Source organism: Meleagris gallopavo, chromosome 2, assembly GCF_000146605.3.
Source record: "Meleagris gallopavo isolate NT-WF06-2002-E0010 breed Aviagen turkey brand Nicholas breeding stock chromosome 2, Turkey_5.1, whole genome shotgun sequence".
NCBI lineage: Eukaryota > Metazoa > Chordata > Aves > Galliformes > Phasianidae > Meleagris > Meleagris gallopavo.
The window spans coordinates 80,153,865-80,175,372 of NC_015012.2; the positions used below are offsets into that span (position 1 = coordinate 80,153,865).

General features: G+C 37.6%; 1 protein-coding gene across 1 annotated transcript in view; it reads right to left on the reverse strand.

Annotated features, from left to right (window-relative positions):
- Positions 1 to 1,987: 1,987 nt before the first annotated feature.
- Positions 1,988 to 21,508, reverse strand: part of CD109 (CD109 molecule) — an 87,205-nt gene continuing 67,684 nt past the window's right edge. Inside the window, exons 30-33 of the mRNA XM_010707730.3 lie at positions 16,474 to 16,610; positions 12,424 to 12,580; positions 11,937 to 12,039; positions 1,988 to 9,301 (exon numbers count right to left, since the gene is read on the reverse strand). Of these exons, the coding sequence (XP_010706032.1) occupies positions 9,111 to 9,301; positions 11,937 to 12,039; positions 12,424 to 12,580; positions 16,474 to 16,610 (588 nt within the window). The 3' untranslated portion in view covers positions 1,988 to 9,110. The remainder of the gene's footprint in view (positions 9,302 to 11,936; positions 12,040 to 12,423; positions 12,581 to 16,473; positions 16,611 to 21,508) is intronic.

Below are 21,508 nucleotides of genomic sequence, written 5' to 3' on the forward strand. Positions count from 1 at the left end.
ATTCCTAGGGCCTTATGGAAGCAGAATCATCATTAGGTTTATGGACACACACACAAATGATCATGTCAGGGGCAGAGAGAAACCATGCTCATGCCTCAGGCAGGATCCTGTGTGACAAGCTCCTGTGTGAACTCCCACACTGTCTCAGATAAGCCTTTGTTAGCTTCCCAGAGCACTAGGAGTGTTTCTCGCTCATTTGTACTTAAACTGCTTTACATCTCCATTATCAAGCTTTGCATTCTCCCAGTTATCCAGCTTCAACAGTCAGTTTTCACATTTTAGGTTTCCATTATACTATTTTTGAGCCTACAAGCTATTTTCAGAAACTTGAGACCCTTTGAGTCGTTTTATTAGTATCCATGCTAAATGCTCCCTGCTGCTATTTAAATCTCTCTACTACTTTTACCATTACTTGGATATTAAACACAGCTCACACACCTCTTTCCAGCAGCCTACTCCTTATTTGAAAACTTGTCTCATATTAACCTCCACCTTCTCTTCTGCAGATTAAACAAAGGCCACCTTTAACCCCTTCCTCCCATATAATGTCTGTGAGGACCCTGGCCATTCTGGCAGCCTTTTCTCTATGCAGCCCCCTGTTGTAGATGAGCTTTGCCCAAGCAGGAGCAGTCACTCTGGTTGGAGAAAGCATGGCCTTACAGACAACACTCCTGTTTATACCACCCAGTGTGTTTCCTTCTTGTGCAAGAACTTGGCAAAAGTTGTAAAAAGTAAATAGTTTGGCCTATTTTCAGTGGATTGATCTCTGCATCCTGGCTCCTTTTCTGCTGAATATCTACCTTGTTAGTCATTCACTCAGCCTAGATCCGTTCAGCCAACTACCGTCTTTCCTGAGTACATAGCTATATTCTTGCTTCTGATTTTAGACAATTTCTGCATTTTGTCAAAGTCAACTTGAAAGCTACTCTCTGGAGCACTGGAAGTCTCTCTGAGGCTGTTGATGCATGCAAATATAATAAGACTGCATGTTAGTTTTTCAAACTGGGACTCTGATAGGCTCCTGTGAAACTTGACTCAATGTGACTTCCCCTTTCAGGGCTTCAAAGGACCTACCAGGTCTGTGTAACTCTTTCTCTACTGCAACTGTCAGTTTTTTAAGGCTTTCAAAGCCTAGAAAAGCATGATAAACAGGTACCAGATCCATCTGGAGATCCTTGCACCAGAAGGATGCGGGGATTGCAGATATCAGCAGAAACATGTCCAATCCAGGACAGAAACAAGCAGAGGAACCTTCCAAAGAACAGTATGAAAATCTTGCTGCACAACAGTCTACCCCACATCAAATTTATTCATCTCTCACAGTTCAAGGCTACCTTAAACTCTGATGTATGAAGTTTTAACTTTTCCTTAACTAACTCTCACTTCCCTTTACAGGGATGTCTCGTCTCTCCCCTCAGCTTGAGAGCTAAAACATTTTCACTTTGGAAACCATTCTCCTTAGGATCACTCTGTAGCAAAAGTGCAAAATAAGTAAATAAAATGAAGCTTCTTTGAGCATGTTTCAAAAAGTGCTTTATTTACCCTTTTAAGAAGCCAGTCTCTTCCATCAATCAGATGGCACAGGAAGATTTACCTCCTCAGCCTCTCAAGTATCACACTTGTGTTCCCCCTCATAACTATCTTCTGCTATTGGAATAACAGCAATGCGCTAGTTACAATAATTAAGCTGAAAATGAAAGGTATCAAAGGGAAAATGAAAAAAAAAGGATAATTTGCAGAGCAAGCAAAGCCCGAGAACAACACTCCCAATTTCACATCATTAGAAAATGCACATTCCCCACATTCAGCAGTCATTCTTTGCTGCAGTTCTCTTTGGCCATCATGCAATAGGGAGAAAGGAGGCAGAAAGGGAGCAAACACAAATGGTAGACATTTGGCACTAGAATTCTAGAAAAGTATTGTAAAGACACGTGTTGTATTGAGTGTCAAGGAATATAGTTTTAGAAAGCAGAAAAACCATTTCCACTGTGGGAAATTCTCTTTTATTAAAGAAACATCAGCATAAGTTATGAGTCAAAGGTAAGAATACACAACTAAAACATGTGGTGATAAGGTTAGGCAGAGTACTTTTACTGCTGTATCATCTTCTCATACTGAGCAAAAAACATAAAGAGCCGCAAACCTGCAGCTCTTTAAGCAGTTACACACAAGGGAGGAAAAACCAAGAAACAAGGCTGAAGTATTCCAGGTCTTTTATCACACATCTGGATGTACATTGGTTTGGGGTTTTTGCTGCAAGATCTGGGGACTGCTCGGAATACTATAAGTGAGAAAAAAAAAAGGGAAAGATGGAAAAAAAAAGATGGAAAGTTGGAACTGACTTTTTTTTCCAAAGCTGATATGGTAATTCTAATTCAGTGGATTCTGGATCTTTACAACTGAGCTATTTTACATTCTATCAAAATAAATTATTATGTCAAATGCTTTCGTGTATTTCCCCGTAACAGAACGTTATTTGAACCACAATATATTGACACCTCTGCAATAAACTTGTACAGGCATGCTAAAGGGCAGGCTCTACTTGAATCACAAGAGGCCTGCTTTCCCTCGGGAAAGCATGAGACAACAAAGAAATGAGCACAGGAGCACAAGGCCTAGCAGTGCTCACACACTGTCATATGAAAAATCACAGCAAAGGAGAGGTTTGCACGTGTATTATCACTGGCTGGATTGAAGTTAATTCAAGTTCCTGCTTTCCAGACAGCCTGTTCCACACCCACCACCCTCTGTTGAAGAACCTTTCCATAACCCACACATAACCCTCCCCTGATGTGGTTCCATGCTATTCCCTTGGGTTCTGTAGCCCTCCTTTGGATGCTCTCTGACAATTTGATGGCCTTCTCTTACCGTGGCACCCAGACCTGCACACAGTGCTCATGATAAGGTTACACAGCCGCAGCAGAGCAGAACAACCCTTTCCCTCATGTGGTGTCAGCACTGGGCCTGTTGTAGCCCAGTGTGCTTCTGGCTGCTCAGGCACACTGCTGACTCAGGTTAATCTTGCCATCAGCCAGAAGCCCCACATCCTTTTCTGCAGGGCTGCTCTCCAGCCTTTCATTGCGCAGTCTGTACACAGAGCCAGGGTTGCACTTCCTCCTGTTGAAGTTTATGCAGTTGCTGATTGCCCACCCCTGCAATTCGTCAAGATCTCTGTGCAAAGCCTCTCCAGCCTCCAGGGATTCAGCAGCTCCTGCCAGGCTAGTCTCAGCCACAAACTCATTTAGTGTATTTTTGAGTTCTGCATCTAAGTTGTGGATGAAAACATTGAAGAGAACTGGCTCTAAAATGAAGCCCTGGGGAATCCTACTAGTGACCAGCCACCAGCACGATGTAATCCCATTTACTATAACCCTCTGAGCCTGACTCCTCAGCCAACTGTTCACCCATCATATTATATTTTGGTCTAGCTGTATGCTAGGCATTTTCATTCAGAAGGATACAATGAGAGATATTAGTAAAATTTTCGCTGAAGTCCAAAAATATTACATTAATTGTCTTCTCCTGGTCAACTAGTCAGCTAATCTTGTCATAAAAGAAAATTAAGTTTGTTGAGCAGGGCTTCCCCTCACAAATATATGTTGGCTGTGACTAATGACTGCATTGTCTTTCAGAATACTCTTCAGAATAGTAACTCCCAGAATAATCTGCTCTATAATTTTACAAGGCATTGAACTGAGAATGTCAGAATAAACTGTAATTGCCAGGGTCTTCTTTCTTGCCCTTCTTGAAAACTGGGACACTTGCCAGTTTCCAGTTGACTGAGACTTCTCCAAATTCCAGATGTTGAAAAATTCCTGAGAGAAGTCTTAAGATGACTACCTGTTGAGTAAAATGTTTTTAGAACGTGGAGATTCCCATCAGAAAAATCCCAGATAATGTTCTGCAAGGTCATGTTCAGCAGCCCAACCATGGAAACCACCATTGCAGCTCCATAAAGCTTTAAAATACCTGTGAGGCAGCTCCTAAGAAGTGCTGAGAATGAGCAACAGTCCACAGAGTACAGAAACAGCCATGTTCTACAGGCAACCATATTGTTCAACAACCAAACACTGAACATATTATTATTAAAATTCATCTTTAATAAAATTTAAAAATAACTATTGTAATCTTTATTTGAAGAAAAATAAATCAATGACAAGTTTTCAAAATCCTGTAAATCAGTTTAATTCCTTAATATTTGTTCTGTTAATTGAAAGGACACAACCATGCTAGCTCACCTCCATTTACTCGAAACAGATCATAAAAGGATTTTTTTCTTTTTTTTACTATTTCTGTTTTGATCAAAGGTGAAATTATGTATGATGATCGTAATATAGATCAAAGTGCTATTTTTGTCTATGTCTCAAGCAGCCAAGAATTTTAGTTCAAATTGCTTAAGGCTTGACCTAGGAAAACAAGAGATGCAACGGCCAGTAGGACAGTTAAAGTTTGCTTTGTTACGTCTGCATTTATGCCACTTCCCTTGAGCCAGCATTTTTATATTTTTCCTCATATTAATATTCCAGCCAATCTAACAATACTAGAATTCAACACAAAATATCCGTTTATAGTATAACACCTCAAAATCTGAGCAAGGCTGATGAAGCTTTTAGATAACACTAAGAAATACATTAACAAAATGCATCATATGAAACTAAAGAGAAATCTTAGCACTGGAGTTCTGGTGATTGAACTATAGCACATATAAAAACGACACTCCAGTGCATCCGATAAGAAAAAGCTACCCATGAGGAAAAATGATCGCTGGATTTATCTAACACAACACAATGTCAGACCTTATTGCATAAAATAGCATTAGTGCAATGATATTTTCAAGTGGCACACAAAAGTACAATAAACTGAATAAGAAATAATATTGAAGTAAAATTTATTTTGACATAGGGAAAAGGAGAATCTAATACAAACTCAAAAGGCCAGATCACAAAACTGCTGTTTTATTTTATCTATAAATTACTAGTGATAAAGTTTTTACCTATAAATTACTGGTGATAAAATTGAAAGTCTTCTCTGTACTTACAGCACTAAACAAAGATGGTTTACTGAATAAAGATTTGTATTAGAAAAACAGAAACTATAAGAAAATAATTGACCATTAAAATTGAATAATGTGGGTGATTTTGTCCTCTTTGGTTAGTGTCCGAGATCTAGCAATGATTCCATTAGGCATCAGTTGCTTTCCACATATATTCTGTCCTAAAATTCTAGATGTGTGTTTTACAAAACAGAATATCATACATTTGGCTACTTTTTGAAGATCTTGTATGCTTTAATTGCACATAGATTGCACACAGTAGAACACTGGAGCCTATATAACAGCTATATATATATATATACACACACATGTGCTTTCTACATAAATCTGCTTGCACCAAGTATTGTCAAAATTCATACCGACCTGAACACATTTGGAGAAATACTGTTAGGACAGTATTTTGAAAACTTACTAAAAGCAATTCTAAAAATCTCACATCCAATTTTAAGAAGCGACTTTCAAGCCAAAAGATAGGCAAGATAGGCAAGTAATGTTGGATCCTGACTCTTCACTTTCTCCTGCACTAGTGTGGCTAGTTTTCTCCTTTATCGTGTGCCACTGATGCGCACAAGCCAGCGAGCTCTTGTTTGAGAAGTAAATGGGGCACAAAGATACCATGCTGGGAAACAAACCAGGCATTTGAGCAGTCCTGGCAAACTTGAAGTTGCTGTGAACCCGTTACGCAGCACTTGTCACAGGACAAGCGCTTCCTGTTGTGTACAGCACCATTCAGCACGGAAGGCTTCTAGATACACAAGGACATCTGTACAGAAAAGCTCACCTGTGGGATTGTGGATGACAGTCAAGAGAGGAGAGAGATTCTTTAAAATGCATTAAGGTTTTGCTTTAAAGCCAGTCTTAAATAAATTCCTTGCTGATTTAATACGAGGTTAACGGTTCTGCATAGACTATCCATTGATAACATAGAGCTGAAAAGGGCACTGGATGTACCAGAGAGTACTAAGGCTTCAAACAAAGAGCAATCACACAAAAAGAGTTCAGGCAATGCAATAGGAAGACTCCATTATGAAACATCATTTCCCGACTGCTTTTAGCACCATTTTAAGGCTTTTAAAGATTTTTTTCAATGTTTTCCCAAAAACTTTTAACTAAAAGATTTCCTAGTAGTTTCTAACATCAAGAACTGACTGTACAGATGAGTGGAAAAAATACACATAATGAGCATTTATGCACAGGCTCCAACAAAGAGGAAAACACTGAGTCATTGTGCCACATAGTATTGCCTTTCTCTGTCCCATTCACTGCCAACACGAAATACAAAATCCTCTGCAACTTATTCAAGAAAATAGTCACAGTGCAAAGTGACTGAAGGCATCTTTCAAGGCAGCAGCGTATGGAAGTTAAGGCCACCTAACGTAAACATTTGTTTAAGTCATGCTGTACATGGTGCCTTTAAAGTAGCTTACTACAGAGGCAGATTTGGATGTCTGAAGTGAAATACTACGTTATAGAAAGCAAATAAAATAAAAAAGGATCTTTGTTCACTGATTAACAATTTCCGTGACACGGTGGATTATGACTGATGCCTCTTATTAGGGTGTACAAGGCAGCCAAGAGTCATTTGAAAACATATGTTGTTTGTCTCAAAAATAAATGCAAGGTAAAACTAATAAAAGTTGCTCTCTCTGAAATTAAGAAGAGCAGTTTGAGTCTATTTCTCCAGAGAGTATTCAGGAAGATGGGACTGCGTGCAAAATAAAACTATGATTATATTCCTGCTATCTACTGCAAAGGAGTAGGTTATCTCCAGTACATCTCCAGTAAAAAATAAACCTCTTCATTATAACATTAATCAGATATCTATGTCCGTCTTAGAAGCTCTACATATAGCATAACTGAAAGTATGTGAGCTTTGTGTTCTTGAAATTATGGCAAAGGAAAGCAAATGAGATGTCAAGGCTGCTGGCCCCAAAGGCAAAAGATTATCTGCTTTCCTTGTTCATCAGGAATTGAAACCCATAGTGAAACATATCCTAATTTAGCATGTGAATGTTTTCCACATCTTTCATTTGACACAATTCAATCCTATGAGTAAAGAATTTGAGACAAAGATACATGTCATTTTTCTATCTTGGCTTCAATTAGCTTTGGATCCCCATAAGCAAGGACATGTCTTACAGAGGGTTACATCTGCATTCTATCGACTAAGCAGTGCTTTGAATTTCAGTACATATAATATCACTTTGAGAGGATCAGAGCAGCACAGGAACTCATAAGGCACTAATCAACTACTCAAAGGGCACCAATGACAAAAAGCACAAACTGACTACAAAAAAACATAACTCTGTCAGAGAGACAGAATCCCAAGTTTGTAAAAAATATTTCAAATTCTAAGTACAGGTAAAGTAAAACAAATAACCACACCCAAACTAGCTTTGTAGTTAAAAAGCTATAACTCATTATGAAAAAGGCACAGAGTTCAAGAAATTCAAACCTCTTCCCATGCTACCATGATCTAATTTCCTTTTCTGAAAGAAAATACACATAAGCATAAAATACAAAAATGTACATTTTAAGCGGTAGCAAAATTTGAATAAAAATTAGAAATTGCTTAAGGAAAGTGACTACCATATAATTGCATGTGTACACATACACACTCCGTCTCTGAAAGATATGAAAGAAAGAAGAATAGCCTTAAAATTTCTAACCTATTATAGTCAGCATAACAATAATTAATTTCATTTCAATAAGCAGAAATGTTATCGGCTTTCTTATTAAAAAGAAGTAAGCATTAAATGTCAAAGGCAGTATGCAAAAAGGTTAAATTGGTTGCCAGACAGTGAAGAGCTTCATTCAGGAAGATGCTCACTTGTAGGGTTCTCAAACGTACTCATTTCCACATCTTTTAAATAATTCTCCCAAGTTGCAAAGAGAAGGTTTGGGTGTAAATGCCTGCTGTTCCAGGAAGGCTTCACCATCCCTCTTTTCCCTCCCACTCCAGCAAGGCAGTTAAACATACAAGGATATGCTTAAACAAATATGTTTAGTGTTTCACTGAACAGAATGCATGTGGAACCCACAACTCCTAAAAACCTTTCCGCCAACAAGAACAGGACTTACACGAACACATGGCACTCAGAGTCAACCAGCTGACATGGCACAGAACAGCTGTTGAAGAGTTATGGCACTTATATTGTCAAAAAGACTTGTATATTGTCTATGCAAGAGATAAATCATCCCCCAAAGAATGACACTTCTAGAAAACTTCCTGAAGCAGACAAGGATCAAGGCAGTCTTCATCCCAGTGGCCATAAACATGCCAGGAAACACAAGTATTCTCACAAGGAAAGAGAACCCTGGAAAAACAAAGTCTCAGACTCCTTCTTCGATGATTTACAGTGAAAGACTTGCAGCGTAAAATCCATGAAAACATCCGGAGGCATTATTTTCAAACATGATTAATAACAAATTGGCAAAAAATTCACCTGGCTTCTCTGTAATTGTTTAAAAAAAGACTGATAATTTTCTGGAATGTTCAGCAGTTTGTGAATGCAGTTCTTTTTGGATCATAGATCAGCTCTGAAGCCAGCTCCTTTTATTTTTCATATTGCTCTGCATGAGAGCATACAGAGAAGCTAAATACTATTATTAAGTGTCATGTCTGCAGAACAGAACAATGCAAGCTCTGATACCCAGCTCCCAGTGCTCTGTTTACCAAGGAAGGAGACGGTTTCTCAAAAAGCAATGTAAACTAATCTAATGTATATTTCTAAAAATATATGTGCAAAAATGAAAGCTAGGATGAAAGGAAGCCAGAGTGGGAAGCTAGGTTTGCATTTTCTCAAACTGCTTTCCCAGTAACTTCGCTTCTTTAGAAAATAACTTCAGTATAAAACTAAGACTTGAAAAGTATTTCCAGCAGACACTTAAAGAAGTTTTCTGGCACAGCCAGAAATTTACCATATGGGCCAGACCTGCTCTCCTTGAACACAGCAGGAGTTAGGTCACTGTGATCACTGAAGGCAGGCTAGTATCTGAACATAAGATTTTCTTTGGATAATTTATGGAAACATTAGATGTGAAACAATGTTTTCTCTTACAGCACCCAACTGCACATCAAGTTGACATGAAGGACAAACAGCACGCAGAACAAAGAAGCCAAGGAAGAGTGCTGAAGCAGGGCTGGAGAACCAGCTCGGTGGCAAAGGTTGCAATCACTTTCACAGAAGTCACAAGGGGTTATGCTTTGCATTACTTCCGAATTGTAGCTTCTCACTGCTCTTCTCCCTGTTTAGAAAGGTTAATCAACATTAGTTAATGAGCTTCTGAGGACTGTCCAACAGCTGGAAAGTCAAAGCTTAGTGTTAAAGGAGTTTAACACAGACTGGAAATTCTTCCAGAAACACTTGTAATGAAACTTTTGAAATGCTACATTTTCTGGAGAAGTCCCATCTGCAGAAAGATATTTATGCCTTTAAACATTAGCTACATTCAAGGTGCTTCATGTAATTAAAAAATAAAAATATAGTATCTTACAGCAGTGTATCTTGAGAAAGGAAGTATATTTACAGGATTAAATTCACGAAGACAGCTCTTTTAAAGGAAGCACTAAATCCTAACACAGACCTAGCCATACACTGCAAAATAGTTTGCAGCATGAGTATTTAAGCCTAGACATTAATCTTTTTTTCACAAAGCATCAAACATTCTCAATATACTCAGGTGAGTATACTCACACTTAGGTGGTAGGCATACAGTCATAAACTCCTCTCAGAAGTTAGACACAATCTGTTCAGAAAGCCTAGTCACATGTTTTGAGGGGAATTTTTCTCCTACCTAGTCAGCAACCTCTATGATAAAGGAATTCTCATGCTTTACCAGGCACATTACAGGCTCTGTCACTTAAAATCAAAGTTTCTCATAACCAAAGCTTATTTTCACTATTATGTCTGGGAGCTTCAGCTTCCTGAACTTGGGACTGCCTATCTCACCTAGCTCTGTATTTTGTCCTCCAGTTTTCTGAAGAGTTGCTACACAGCCAAATGAACTAGAAGCCTGGAAGGCTGTACTCATTTCAAAAATATCAATGAGTGCTAATTGCTTGCAGAACAAACTTTTGCAAAGTTTCTTCCCCTTAATGGGTTTTGTGGTTTGAAGGATTTCATTCCAACAAGGGACACTAATCATATTTTTTTTCTATATGCAATGATACTCAATTTCAAGCATCAGAGATTAAAAATATAAAAATAAAAGACATCTCTATAGAGCCTAACATTTAACTAACAGTAACACCCAATTAGCTCTGAACAAAGTCAGGTGATAGAACAGCCCTGTCATTTGAATGTGCTAAGTTGTGGTATATATTAACCCTGGAGGAGTGTCTTGCTAGTACCACTGTACAGCACCCTGACTAGATCTCACACCTATGCTAGTTGTAATACCTATGACATAACCATACCTTTTTAGATAAATGCCAGAGCATAAACACTTTATAGACATCTCAGCTCTGAATATGAAGTAATCAATTCAGATATGACTGTAATCATCACATAAAATATACTCACGCAGCTTGGCTCACCATCTATGAGAGTGATGGAAAATAATAGAATAAAATAAAAGCACATTCCTGAATTAAAAAGGATTGAATTCCCTCAGAAGAAATCATTTTCACGGCATATGCATACATGCTGACTAAAAATACATCTATGCTACATAGCAATAGGAATGGAATCTCATAAAATAATATTTGAAGCAATATTTTTCTTAGAGTTAAAGCCTTCTATTGCAGCAATGATTACATTACATAAATTTTAGTCCTTAAAGATGTTCATTCTTATATTTAAATGAATATTTATTTATTCTTTGAGAATTTATAAATTCTAAATAGATTTAAACCGAATAACAGTATTTACATCTATGCATTTATATGGGACTTTTTATACACATATTCATTAGCCTATCTAACAGATTAGGACTTAAAAGATCAGGTCCACAGTTTTCCTTCCAGAAATGAAAGCGTGTGGAAATTTGTTTCAGCCACAGATTCTAAGTGTTACAAGTTTGTCTCAAATAAAAATTGCTCCAACTTGTTAAGCCACTAGGACTCAAAAAACGCCCTGGGTTTGGTTTAGGTACATTTGTTGCTTCCCTATTTTAACTTAAACTTCTGCAGTTGAGTAAACTTTTCAGCCTAAGTAGAATAAACGTGATTTTTATCCAGCTAAAGAAGTACACATTATAGAGTATTAGGTTGTCTTTTGTCTTATGCTAAAACAAATCAAAATGAAGACGACTGTCAATACAACTTTTTTGTGTCTTATCTCAAACCAAGTCCAAATCCTTAAAATATTTCAGCTGTCTACTATAAAGAAAACCTAAGATCTTCAACAGCCTGTAATCTTTCTTTCCTTCCCACTTTGGTAGAGACATTTTCACATTCCTGCTTTTCTCTAAAACACACTCTATTAAAAAAAAAAATTAAAATCCTTTTGAAACTGTTTTTCCCTTGTACATCTTTTTTACATAACTATACATAACAAAACACTGGCTTTTTCTGCAGTGTAGGACTCTGATTAAACAAGAAACAGATGGAAAAACTATTTGAAAGACAATCATTAGCTTGGTAAGCGAATCACAGTGAAGTTCCTTTTGGAGAATACAATTGGGCCATACTGAAAACAATTTATACCAGCTGACAAGTTATAACAATTTGCACCTTCTAACAAACCAATCCATTAGGACAGCAAAAACGTATACAAGAAAACACAACTATTTGTTAGAAAATAGGTTGCAGTTTGATGAAAAAAAGTAAGTTTCAGTAAATTTTGCTTTTTCTTCACTGAAATTTGTCCTGTTCCCATGAAAGAAGCTTCTTTTTTAACTTCTGAACAATCAGAATCCATTTGGAATGAATGACACTTACTGGGTTCATAGTAATCCACTACACTCACAGAAGCATCTTGAATATTTGCCACTTTGAAGTCTCTCACAGTCGGAATATCCATACAAAACTGTGTTGCATTTAGCTAGAAAAACAGAAGAAAAACATCCTGAGAATGTTGTGATGGTGATTCATGGAGAAAATAAGGACTTCTAGCTCACTGGAAGTCCACTTTATTTATAAAGGCTTGGAGTCAAGATGTATGTAAAACTGCTTATTTAACTTGTTATTTTGGCCAAAATATAGACCTGTTAAAAAGTTTGCTTTTATGATTTTGCAAGAGGTGCAGTCTAGAAACTCCTTACAAATGGAGTTGTATCTATCCCATGAATCTCCTTTTAAAAATTGGAAGAATTCATTCAATGTGAACAGCTGCTGTTGAAAAATACAGTCATATGGTCTTTCTGAATTTAAGTCAAGTCAAGCTTAGGATCATTCTGAAAGCACTCCTCTGTTATTTGCAACTTACAGTGTCTAAGTATAGGTTGACTTTTCCATTTTCCTTTTCCATCTTCTTAACTGTATTGTCTAATGGAATGAAATCTGGTGACACAGAGAAACCACTGAGTAAGCCAACCTCCATGAGGACCATACCACTACTGGGAGATGCATCGGACCCCAAGTACCTTTACAAAATACAAACAAAAAAACTTTTAGTTGAAATTTAACAGTAAATTCTCTAAATAAACACTTTAATCATTTTATCTCAAGTACAGAAGAAATAATACTCAAGAATACTAAGAAACACATGGAACAAAATGCCAAAAGGAAAATTTCTAACAGTTAAGAGATTATCATTTTTTTTTTCTATGTTTCTGCCCAGTTTCAACTATGTATGAAAAATAAGTGACAGAGCTACAGTAAATAAATCATGAGAGACTACGCTGCCACCACTAGGATCTTTTCACTGGCATCTTAAAGTGTAGGTTTATCACAAATATGAAGGAAATATTGCAATTAAATACATGTATCAAAGGAGGTAATTAAGAAACCACTTAGGAACTCTTGAACTGAAACAACATTCATGCTTCCACTTATAGATGCATTGTCTTGCTTTTATTCATTTTTGAAGGTTGAAATAAAAGATTTTCTATGGGTCCTTGATATAGATTGGTGGTTCCATTAACAAAACCATAATCACATTATTTCTCAAAGATTCAGATTTAAAAATGCAAATCCATGTAATTTAATATGTTGAGTTCCTTCATTTTTCCTAAGCAATGCTTCTTATTATATTTTCTTCCAGCCTGAACTTAAAAGCATTGCTCTAGTGAGCAAGCCTTGTTTATATACCATGATGCACAGCAGGACTATCAAAATTTATTTACGGTGCCCTGTGTAACAAGTGACACTAAAGTGACCTGCAAAAGATTGTATTTTTTTAAATTAAGTAGGTGGTAGAAGAATTCCGCCTCCTCCCTTGGCATGTACATGACTTTTGCTATACTAGAATAAAAGCATCTCCAATCCTCATTTTCAAGGCTTGACATTAGTTGAAAGTAATTGAAGAAAACTTTTTCTTTGTAGATTTGGATGGTTTAAAAAAAGGGAAGACTTGCATTCAAAGTAATGCTGTTAAGCCTGGCAGCATGGCTGATTGAACACAGATATGACTGTGAAAGAAATAAAGTACAACTGCTGACTTCAGTTGGCTCATGAGATTAGAAACAAACGAAACCATCTGTTGGATGATGGGTTGCACCAAAGTAGCTGCTATTGAAAACAAATAACTGAATTGGAGCTGCATGTAATTATTTCTGCTTAATTACCAATGAGAGGAGACAAAAATACCCAGCCTGTTAAGGTATCTTGGAGTGCCACCAAAATACTAAGTAAATAACCAGCATGTTATTGCCAAGTAAGATACAACCTAGAAGTTATGAAGCCCTGTAGGTCTAGCTCTCTAAAAAATACAAGAGAAACAGCTTTGAGGGTGGCTACAAGTATTATTAAAGAAAAAGAAGAAAATACCATGAAAAGAGAAGAATGACCAGTGAAAGAAATTAAAACTACTTGAAACTTGTAACTCAGAAGAACTGAGATTATTTTGTGTCGAAAGGTGAAAAGAGGAGAAAAGAACACCAATTAGTGTAGTAGAAAGCAGAAAGAATAGAGTGAGTAGAACCATCAATGATCAGTATTGCATGTCTGAAAATAGTGTGCAGATAAGACCAACTGGAGAAGAAAACAGCAACCCTGCATATGTGCCTCCCAGACAGAGAGCAAGTTCCTCTAACCACAGATGAGACATCATCTGATCCAGTGTCAGAATTGACACTCAATTGAGATGACCATAGCCAATCTCTATAAAGCTGATTTAGATGAGGTAGAATAGTCTGCAGGTTGAAGTGAAAAAAAAAACACAGCCAAGCTACAACCTCCATTACCTGACTCTGCATACCCACAGATAGGTCAATCAGTTGAGATTTCAGCAATGTTTGTATTTACCTGCTTTGGTTTTCTACCAAAAAGCCATGTCATGTTGTAAAGGCAGTAAATGGACCAGCTGTAAACTAATTCAGGAATTAATATAAGTAATATGTATACTCTGTGCAGTGTGTAAGCTTGGGAGGGAAGATGACAACAAGAGAACCATTGACAAGCAACCAGAGATCAAGTCTCAACTTAAATAATAAAAACAGAAAATATACTGTCCTACTTTCCATGACAGAGCTCATGGGTCTTAACATTTCAAGTATTTTCTTGAAGTAGTTTTACATCAGTAGATATTCCCATGTCCTTTGAATACTTTGCAATTAAGACATCAGCCTTGAGCCTTCCCGGAGAGATGAATCCCTTCCCGTCTATATTCCTGAGTCAAATCACTGAGCTAGAAATTCAGGATGCTCAGCCAAAGTTTATCCCAGAGCCATTATGTAAGCCCTTAACATGTCAGGAGTTGGTGCTTGACTTTAAAAAGTTGTTGACACTTCACAGAAAACTTTAAATGAGAAAAAGATCACTGTTTCAAGAGTTCTTGTGTATTCTAGTGTCCCTGCTCACTATCTGCATCACTGAATTGGTTACCGGAAACACATGAAAACAGGATCTGGCTTTGTGCCTGCTGGATATCTCCATACTGACATCATATTCACTATAGCTGATAATTTGTATGATGGTGTCACCTAGAGGCCTCATCTTCAGTCACAGCTAGCCTGCGCAGACTACGAAAATATTCTAGTCATAATGAGTTCACAGTTTAAATAAATAATAAAAAGAGGATATAAAGGAAAGAAATAGTACTTCGCTAATACCACATCACAAGGCACTCATTATAATATCCCAAGAAGTAAACAGGATTTCATGTAGTACTGATAAAGAGCAGATGAGATGAGATCCTTTAATACAAAGAGAGCACTTATGTCAAAATGCTAGTAGATAATAAGTGAAAGAAGACAAAAAATCTAAACCCATATATAAAGCAAGACACCGAAGGTTTCTTGTGAAATACTCAGTGCTCTTTAACAGGACATAAGACAGGACTACTAAGGAAACTGCATAAGAACATTTTCATATGTTTGGTTTAGATACATGTGTAGACAATTTCAAAGCAAACAGAGATGAGACAACAAAGCAGTTAAAGAAATAACCTGTTTAATGACCTAGAAATTTGCAATATGACTACCTGTTCTCAGCTCTATCACTTGCTACCAATGTAACATCTAGCGACAGTTTTGTCTTGAGATGATACTTCAGTTCTCTGCTCAGTTCTCACTAGATGCTTACTAAGCAAGAAACAATCACAGATGTGATTTGATGATATATGATGAATCACCTCTACCTCCCTCCCTTATTTAGGAGAAAAATAAAATTAGCTTGAATACAAAACTCATAACCTGTTTCAACTCTAGAATGTTGCCTACATTATATTACTAGAATCACAAAAATATGGTACATGGGTAAATGAAAGACCACAAAAATACTTACAAAGAGAAAAAAATCCAGTTGAACTTATTACATAAAGTTTATCAACAGAGAAGAGTAAAGAATGAGTACTTCAGAGACTTTTCTCCTTTTACAAAAAGGAGGTATCTACTTGTATATCAAAAGCAAAGCATTCTGTTCACAAAAGATGAAAGTTAAAGTACAGTTCTCATAGTCTGGTACTAGAATGTGGAAGATATAGGTTCAGTGTTCAAGTCTATCTGTGGTTTTCCATATACCTAAGATGTACTTGCACCAAAGAAGCTTTCAAGTCTTTACTTGTATTTCACACAAACTCCTCCATATAACTCTGACATTTAGGGAAGCATGATGCTTGTGCATGCCACTAAAAAAGCATGTAAGATCAGACCACAAATTATTCTGCACAAGGGAGCTATTCAGACCCATCAAACTCTCACTGTATTTACTGATTTAGGAATTGTTTCTTAGTTTAACTTTATCATTTCAGTGAAGTAATTCTTTTGCTCTCTCCTTAACTGCATGTTTATTTCCCATACACTAGTACGTTCATACAAACAAAAGGAAAATTCACCTCATTTTAAGTAACATGACATGCTCCAACAGAATTACCTACCTTGTGCACACATTCAAGGTCAAATGGTTCATATCATCTTTATCATCCTTTACATCAACATTCAAGTCAAAAGCTTTTTGTTTTTGGACAGATCTGAGACTTCGATCAGTGTGTTTTGTGTTGTAAATAACATTGAGCTGCAGATTGCAAATAGAGACATTAGAAGACACACATAAAGTAAATCTACATTTTTAGAACAGTAACAGTAGAACTCCAGAGGCATGATCACATGAGACAGGATAGGTGACCTTGTACTGGACATTTGTAAATGTGACATTCCTAGGAAGTTTCTGAAAGATGTTTTCTGAACATTTTTTAATGCAGCCCATCCTATTCAATTATAAGGCAAACACAAGGAAACTCTAGGTAACTTCCTTCCTCGCTGCTCCCTGCTGGTTTATAATGTTTGCTTTTACTTCCTGACAGTATGAAATGGGATGAATGAAGGCAAGCTTCAGAGACTGACACTCACTGGGCTAAAAAGGCTGGAAATGAACAAGCAAAGGACAATACACAGCACGTGCATAGAATTTGTCTTCAGTCTTCATTTCACAGCATTCATGCACTCAGAGCAGATGAGGAACAGCGTATTACTCCACTCTCAAAACACTTCTATCTTTATGCACTAAGTAGTTTCATCTCTGCAAAGACAAAACTACAGTCCTCAATCTGCCTTAAGGACAGAGTTCTCACCCTTTCTACTCAGCAGCTGCTAAACTCTGATAAGTGAGCCAAGTAAGAATGACAGGATATCCAACAGAGGACAGTAACCATTAATAAAAAGTAGGCTTATCTATTAAGCACAATTTAAAGAAATTCCAATTCTTTTAGTGTAGATAAGTGTAAGATGCTTGAAACAATACTAGAAGACTTGTAAAATCAAAAGCCCTTAAAGGAGGTATGAATAACTGGGGAATAGCTGATTATCTCAACATTCTATAAAATTAACAGTGCCAACAGCCAAAGCAGAAACATGAAGTTGAAACTGAGGAACCAACAGAACACTTTCCATGTTATCAGCTATGATAGAATGTCACACATTAAAAAAAAAAAAAAAGGACAAAGAATACTTAACATTTATTTGACAGAATTGATAGAATTGCAATTTTCAACAACAACTGTTCACAGTTTTCACATACAAATTAATAATCACCATCTATACCCCCAGTCATCAAGATAAAACAGATGGCAGGGCATGGGGAAACTTGTGTTTTTTTTTTGTACAAAAATAATGAGAGTGACTCAAATAATTCCCCTTGCAAGACCCTGTTATGGACTTTGCTCAGATAAAGAAAAGGGAATGAAGAGGGCTTCTGGAAAATTATAGTCCCTTTAGAACAGTTTCTGGCAACAAAAAACCGTCAGTCCAAATTTAAAGGTATGATGAGGGTTGTCCAAGTTACAGGACAACAAGTCAGTGCAAATTGATGAGTTTTTAATTTCACATTTTTGCTTTTGTTGCTACATCTCTCTTTAATATGAAAATTATGCTCTGTCTTTCAATCTGCACGTATATAATTCCTGTCACTCTGCCCAGCATTTCTCAATTTATCGTGCTGTGTGAGCATAGAGACAACACTGCACGAGCACTCAGAAACAGAGGTGCAACAATAAAGATTTAGCTACACAACCATTCTGCAAAGAAGGCAGTACTAAGGATAAAACCAGCCTAGAAACTTGCCAGTTAACAGCATGCAGAAAATTTGGTAAGACAAGCTGGCAGCGCCAGTATGATCTGTCATTACAGAAACAAAGCTGTTTTAACTTTTGCCATGAAAAGTTAATGAACTGGAATTTACTGCCAAAGCAGGATGTCTGCAACAACATATTGAACAGGTCAGTCAGCTTGCTTTTTCATGGAGTAAGTTACTGCTGTAACATTTCAACTTTCTTTTCCTGACTTCTCATGACAATGAGGAGAAAACGTTTTTCACAACAGAGCTTAATTAAAGCCTTCTTCTTTATATGCTGTTAGTTTGGGAATAGAAGGCTCTTATCCAGCAACCAGCATTATGTTAACAAAACAAGCAACAGCATTTCATCTTAATCCTTTTTAAAAAGGGCTGACAAAGTTAAAGGCAGAACTGATCAACTCATATACTGCAACCAGTTCTGGTGAGAGGCACAAGAAACAAATTTTAAAAGCTAATCTGCTTGAAAAAGGAGCTTGTAATAGTGAGTGATCCAACAAAAAGCGCTAGATTTAAAAAAAAAATCTGAATTGTTCATATTACCTTAATGAATGTCTCTTTCCCTTTCCTTTTTGTTCTTCAACTAGCAGCATCAACGTACTTTACTGAGAGCATGAATTCAGTGAAATTGTCTCCAATTATTTTACTATCCCTTTTTGACTGAATAGTTCATTGCATATCTTTTTTGGTACTCTCAAACTGAATTACTCTTAATCCTTTGCCTAAGACTAGTAAAAATATGGTGCATGGAAGAAACAGTCAGTGCTTCTCACTAATGAGTAGCAGGTGATTCTCAGTTTTCTTATTCCCTTCCTCTACCAGAAATATAACTTATGTCCTCCTCTGCCATATGATAACTGCTGGTTTAGCCTCCATACACGTAACTCCAGTTTCTTTCTAAAAGAGTACAAGAAAGAGAAGAAAGGAGAACAATGCTTGCTAATAGTTCCTGCCACAGAGTAAAGGTAAGGTCCTCTCCAGAGTGTTTTCTGTATTCAACCAGGAGATAAGGAGATCTTGCTCATTTTGCCCATATCTATCTTCCTTAAGCCTGCCAGCTCTGTCATTGTTGCTAGTCCTGAATTTCAGTGGCATTCCAGAAGGCATGGGACATGCCATGTTTTTGAGGCATCTGCCAAGCTCGGTTCACAGAGGTTCGCAGTAGTGAAGACTTCAAGACTTTCAGCAGACCTCTTAGTGAACATCACTTTGTTGACTCCTTTCTCTATGGGGACACCTTTGCATATACTCTAGGCCTACAATCATCTCCCCTGCAGAGTAGGTGTCTTAGGACATCTATATTTAGACAAAAAGAAAGGATGTGCCAGGAGACTTTTTTGACAGCAGGATCACAAAACTACAAGTGTCTGCTTTTGCAGTTACACTGTTGCAGCTCAGAAAGCAAATGGTACCCTGGACTCCATCAGAAGAGGGGTGGCCAGCAGGGATAGGGAGGTGATTGTACCTCTCTACTCCGCTCTTGTGAGGCCCCATCTGAAGTACTGTGTCCAGGTCTGGGGCCCCAACATAAGAAAGACAGATGTTGTTGGAGATGGTCCAGAGAAGGACCACGAAGATGATCAGGGGACTGGAGCACCTTCCCTACAAAGACAGGCTGAGGGAGCTGGGCTTGTTCAGCCTGGAGAAAAGAAGGCTGTGGGGTGACCTCATTGCAGCCTTTCAGTACTTAAAGGGAGCCTACAAACAGGAGGGGAGTCAACTCTTTGAAAGGGTTGATAACTGCAGGACAAGAGGAGATGGTTTTAAGTTGAGGGAGGGAAGATTTAGGTTGGATGTTGGGGGGAAGTTCTTTACTATGAGAGTGGTGAGGTGCTGGAACAGGCTGCCCGAAGAGGTTGTGGATGCCCCATCCATGGAGCTGTTCAAGTCCAGGTTGGATGGGGTCCTGGGCAACGTGGTCTGCTATTAAATGTGGAGGTTGGTGGCCCTGCATGTGGCAGGGGGGTTGGAGCTTCGTGATCCTTGTTGTCCCTTCCAATCCTGGCCATTCTGTTATTCTATGATGTTCAGAAGGTCTATTTTTATAGGATTCTGCAGGGTCAAGAGTGAAGGCACTGCTGACCCATACACACAGGCAGTGAGGTTTCACCAAAAAGCACTTTTTTTTTTCCCCCTAAGAATCCATTTTATTGGGAAAGCAGCCTTTTCCATTAATGGACTGAATCTTGTCTTTTGTGATATTTAAATGAATTACTGTTTTGACATGCTACATTTGGCCAGAAAATCAAATCCCATAACACTGAATCTCACCACTGTAGTTTGGCAGAACAGAGACAATGAAACCCAGCTGAAGAAATGTGATCCCAATGTCATATGCTATCTGATTTATTAAATGAGACCCAGATCTAGCTTGTGTCTGGGAAAAAAGAGAAATCTAATTCAAATGGCATTAATGCACTTTGTTCTAGAATACCAGACCTGCCAAAGGAAGCAGAAGGAAAGAACTGGTTCTAGCTAAGAAAAGTTATTAAGGAGAAATTAATCCAGCATGCTAAGTATATTTTGAATTTCAGACTCAAAGCTCCAAGGAAAAAAGGCAACAGCACAGTGGCCTCAATGAAGTAGGTAACCTGGTGCTGATTCCTGAATACCAGGCATTTGGGAACATGTTGGCTCATACAACAAATCAGAAGCTTAAACCATACTACAATACTTCCTTAGGAGCCTTCTAAGCACAGGGTTAACTATGAGTTACCCTGATAACTCTGCTGTAAACATCATTTGCACTTCTGGGAATTAATGAAACATGAGTACTGATTTCTAGCACTGCGGGCTTTGCAGAATGGTGCTGGATGAACAGTATTTGCAGCACGAGATGCTGTTCATCACTGAGAGGCAGTCATTAAGATTTCTTTAAGAAGGTATTTTATCCAAAAGCATATTTAACAATATGTTAAATATTGTCAGCATGCTTTTGGTAGATTGGAATGAGCTAAAGATGGAAACCGATCAAAACTTTGAGACTCTTAAAGGTGGCTTACATTTGGTTTTCCCAAGTATGAACATCAAGAGTCCAGTAAGAACTCTGCCCACTTTTGTGATAGGCTCCGCAACTGTGAATTAATCTATATACTTTTATAGAATGATTCTTTCCTGCTTAACACAGACTAATATTTCTGTATTATTCATAGTTTATCAAAGGACTTCTCTTTCGCCCATGTGGACCACCACAGATCAGGCAGTGGGAAAAGGAGATCCAGTAGTGGTCATATAAAGTCAGATCCAATACTGTCTTCTTTTCATACACTATTTCTCATTAGGATAGGTGTTTAATCAATGGATATACAGATGGTATATAGTCAATAGATACAGATGGTATATAT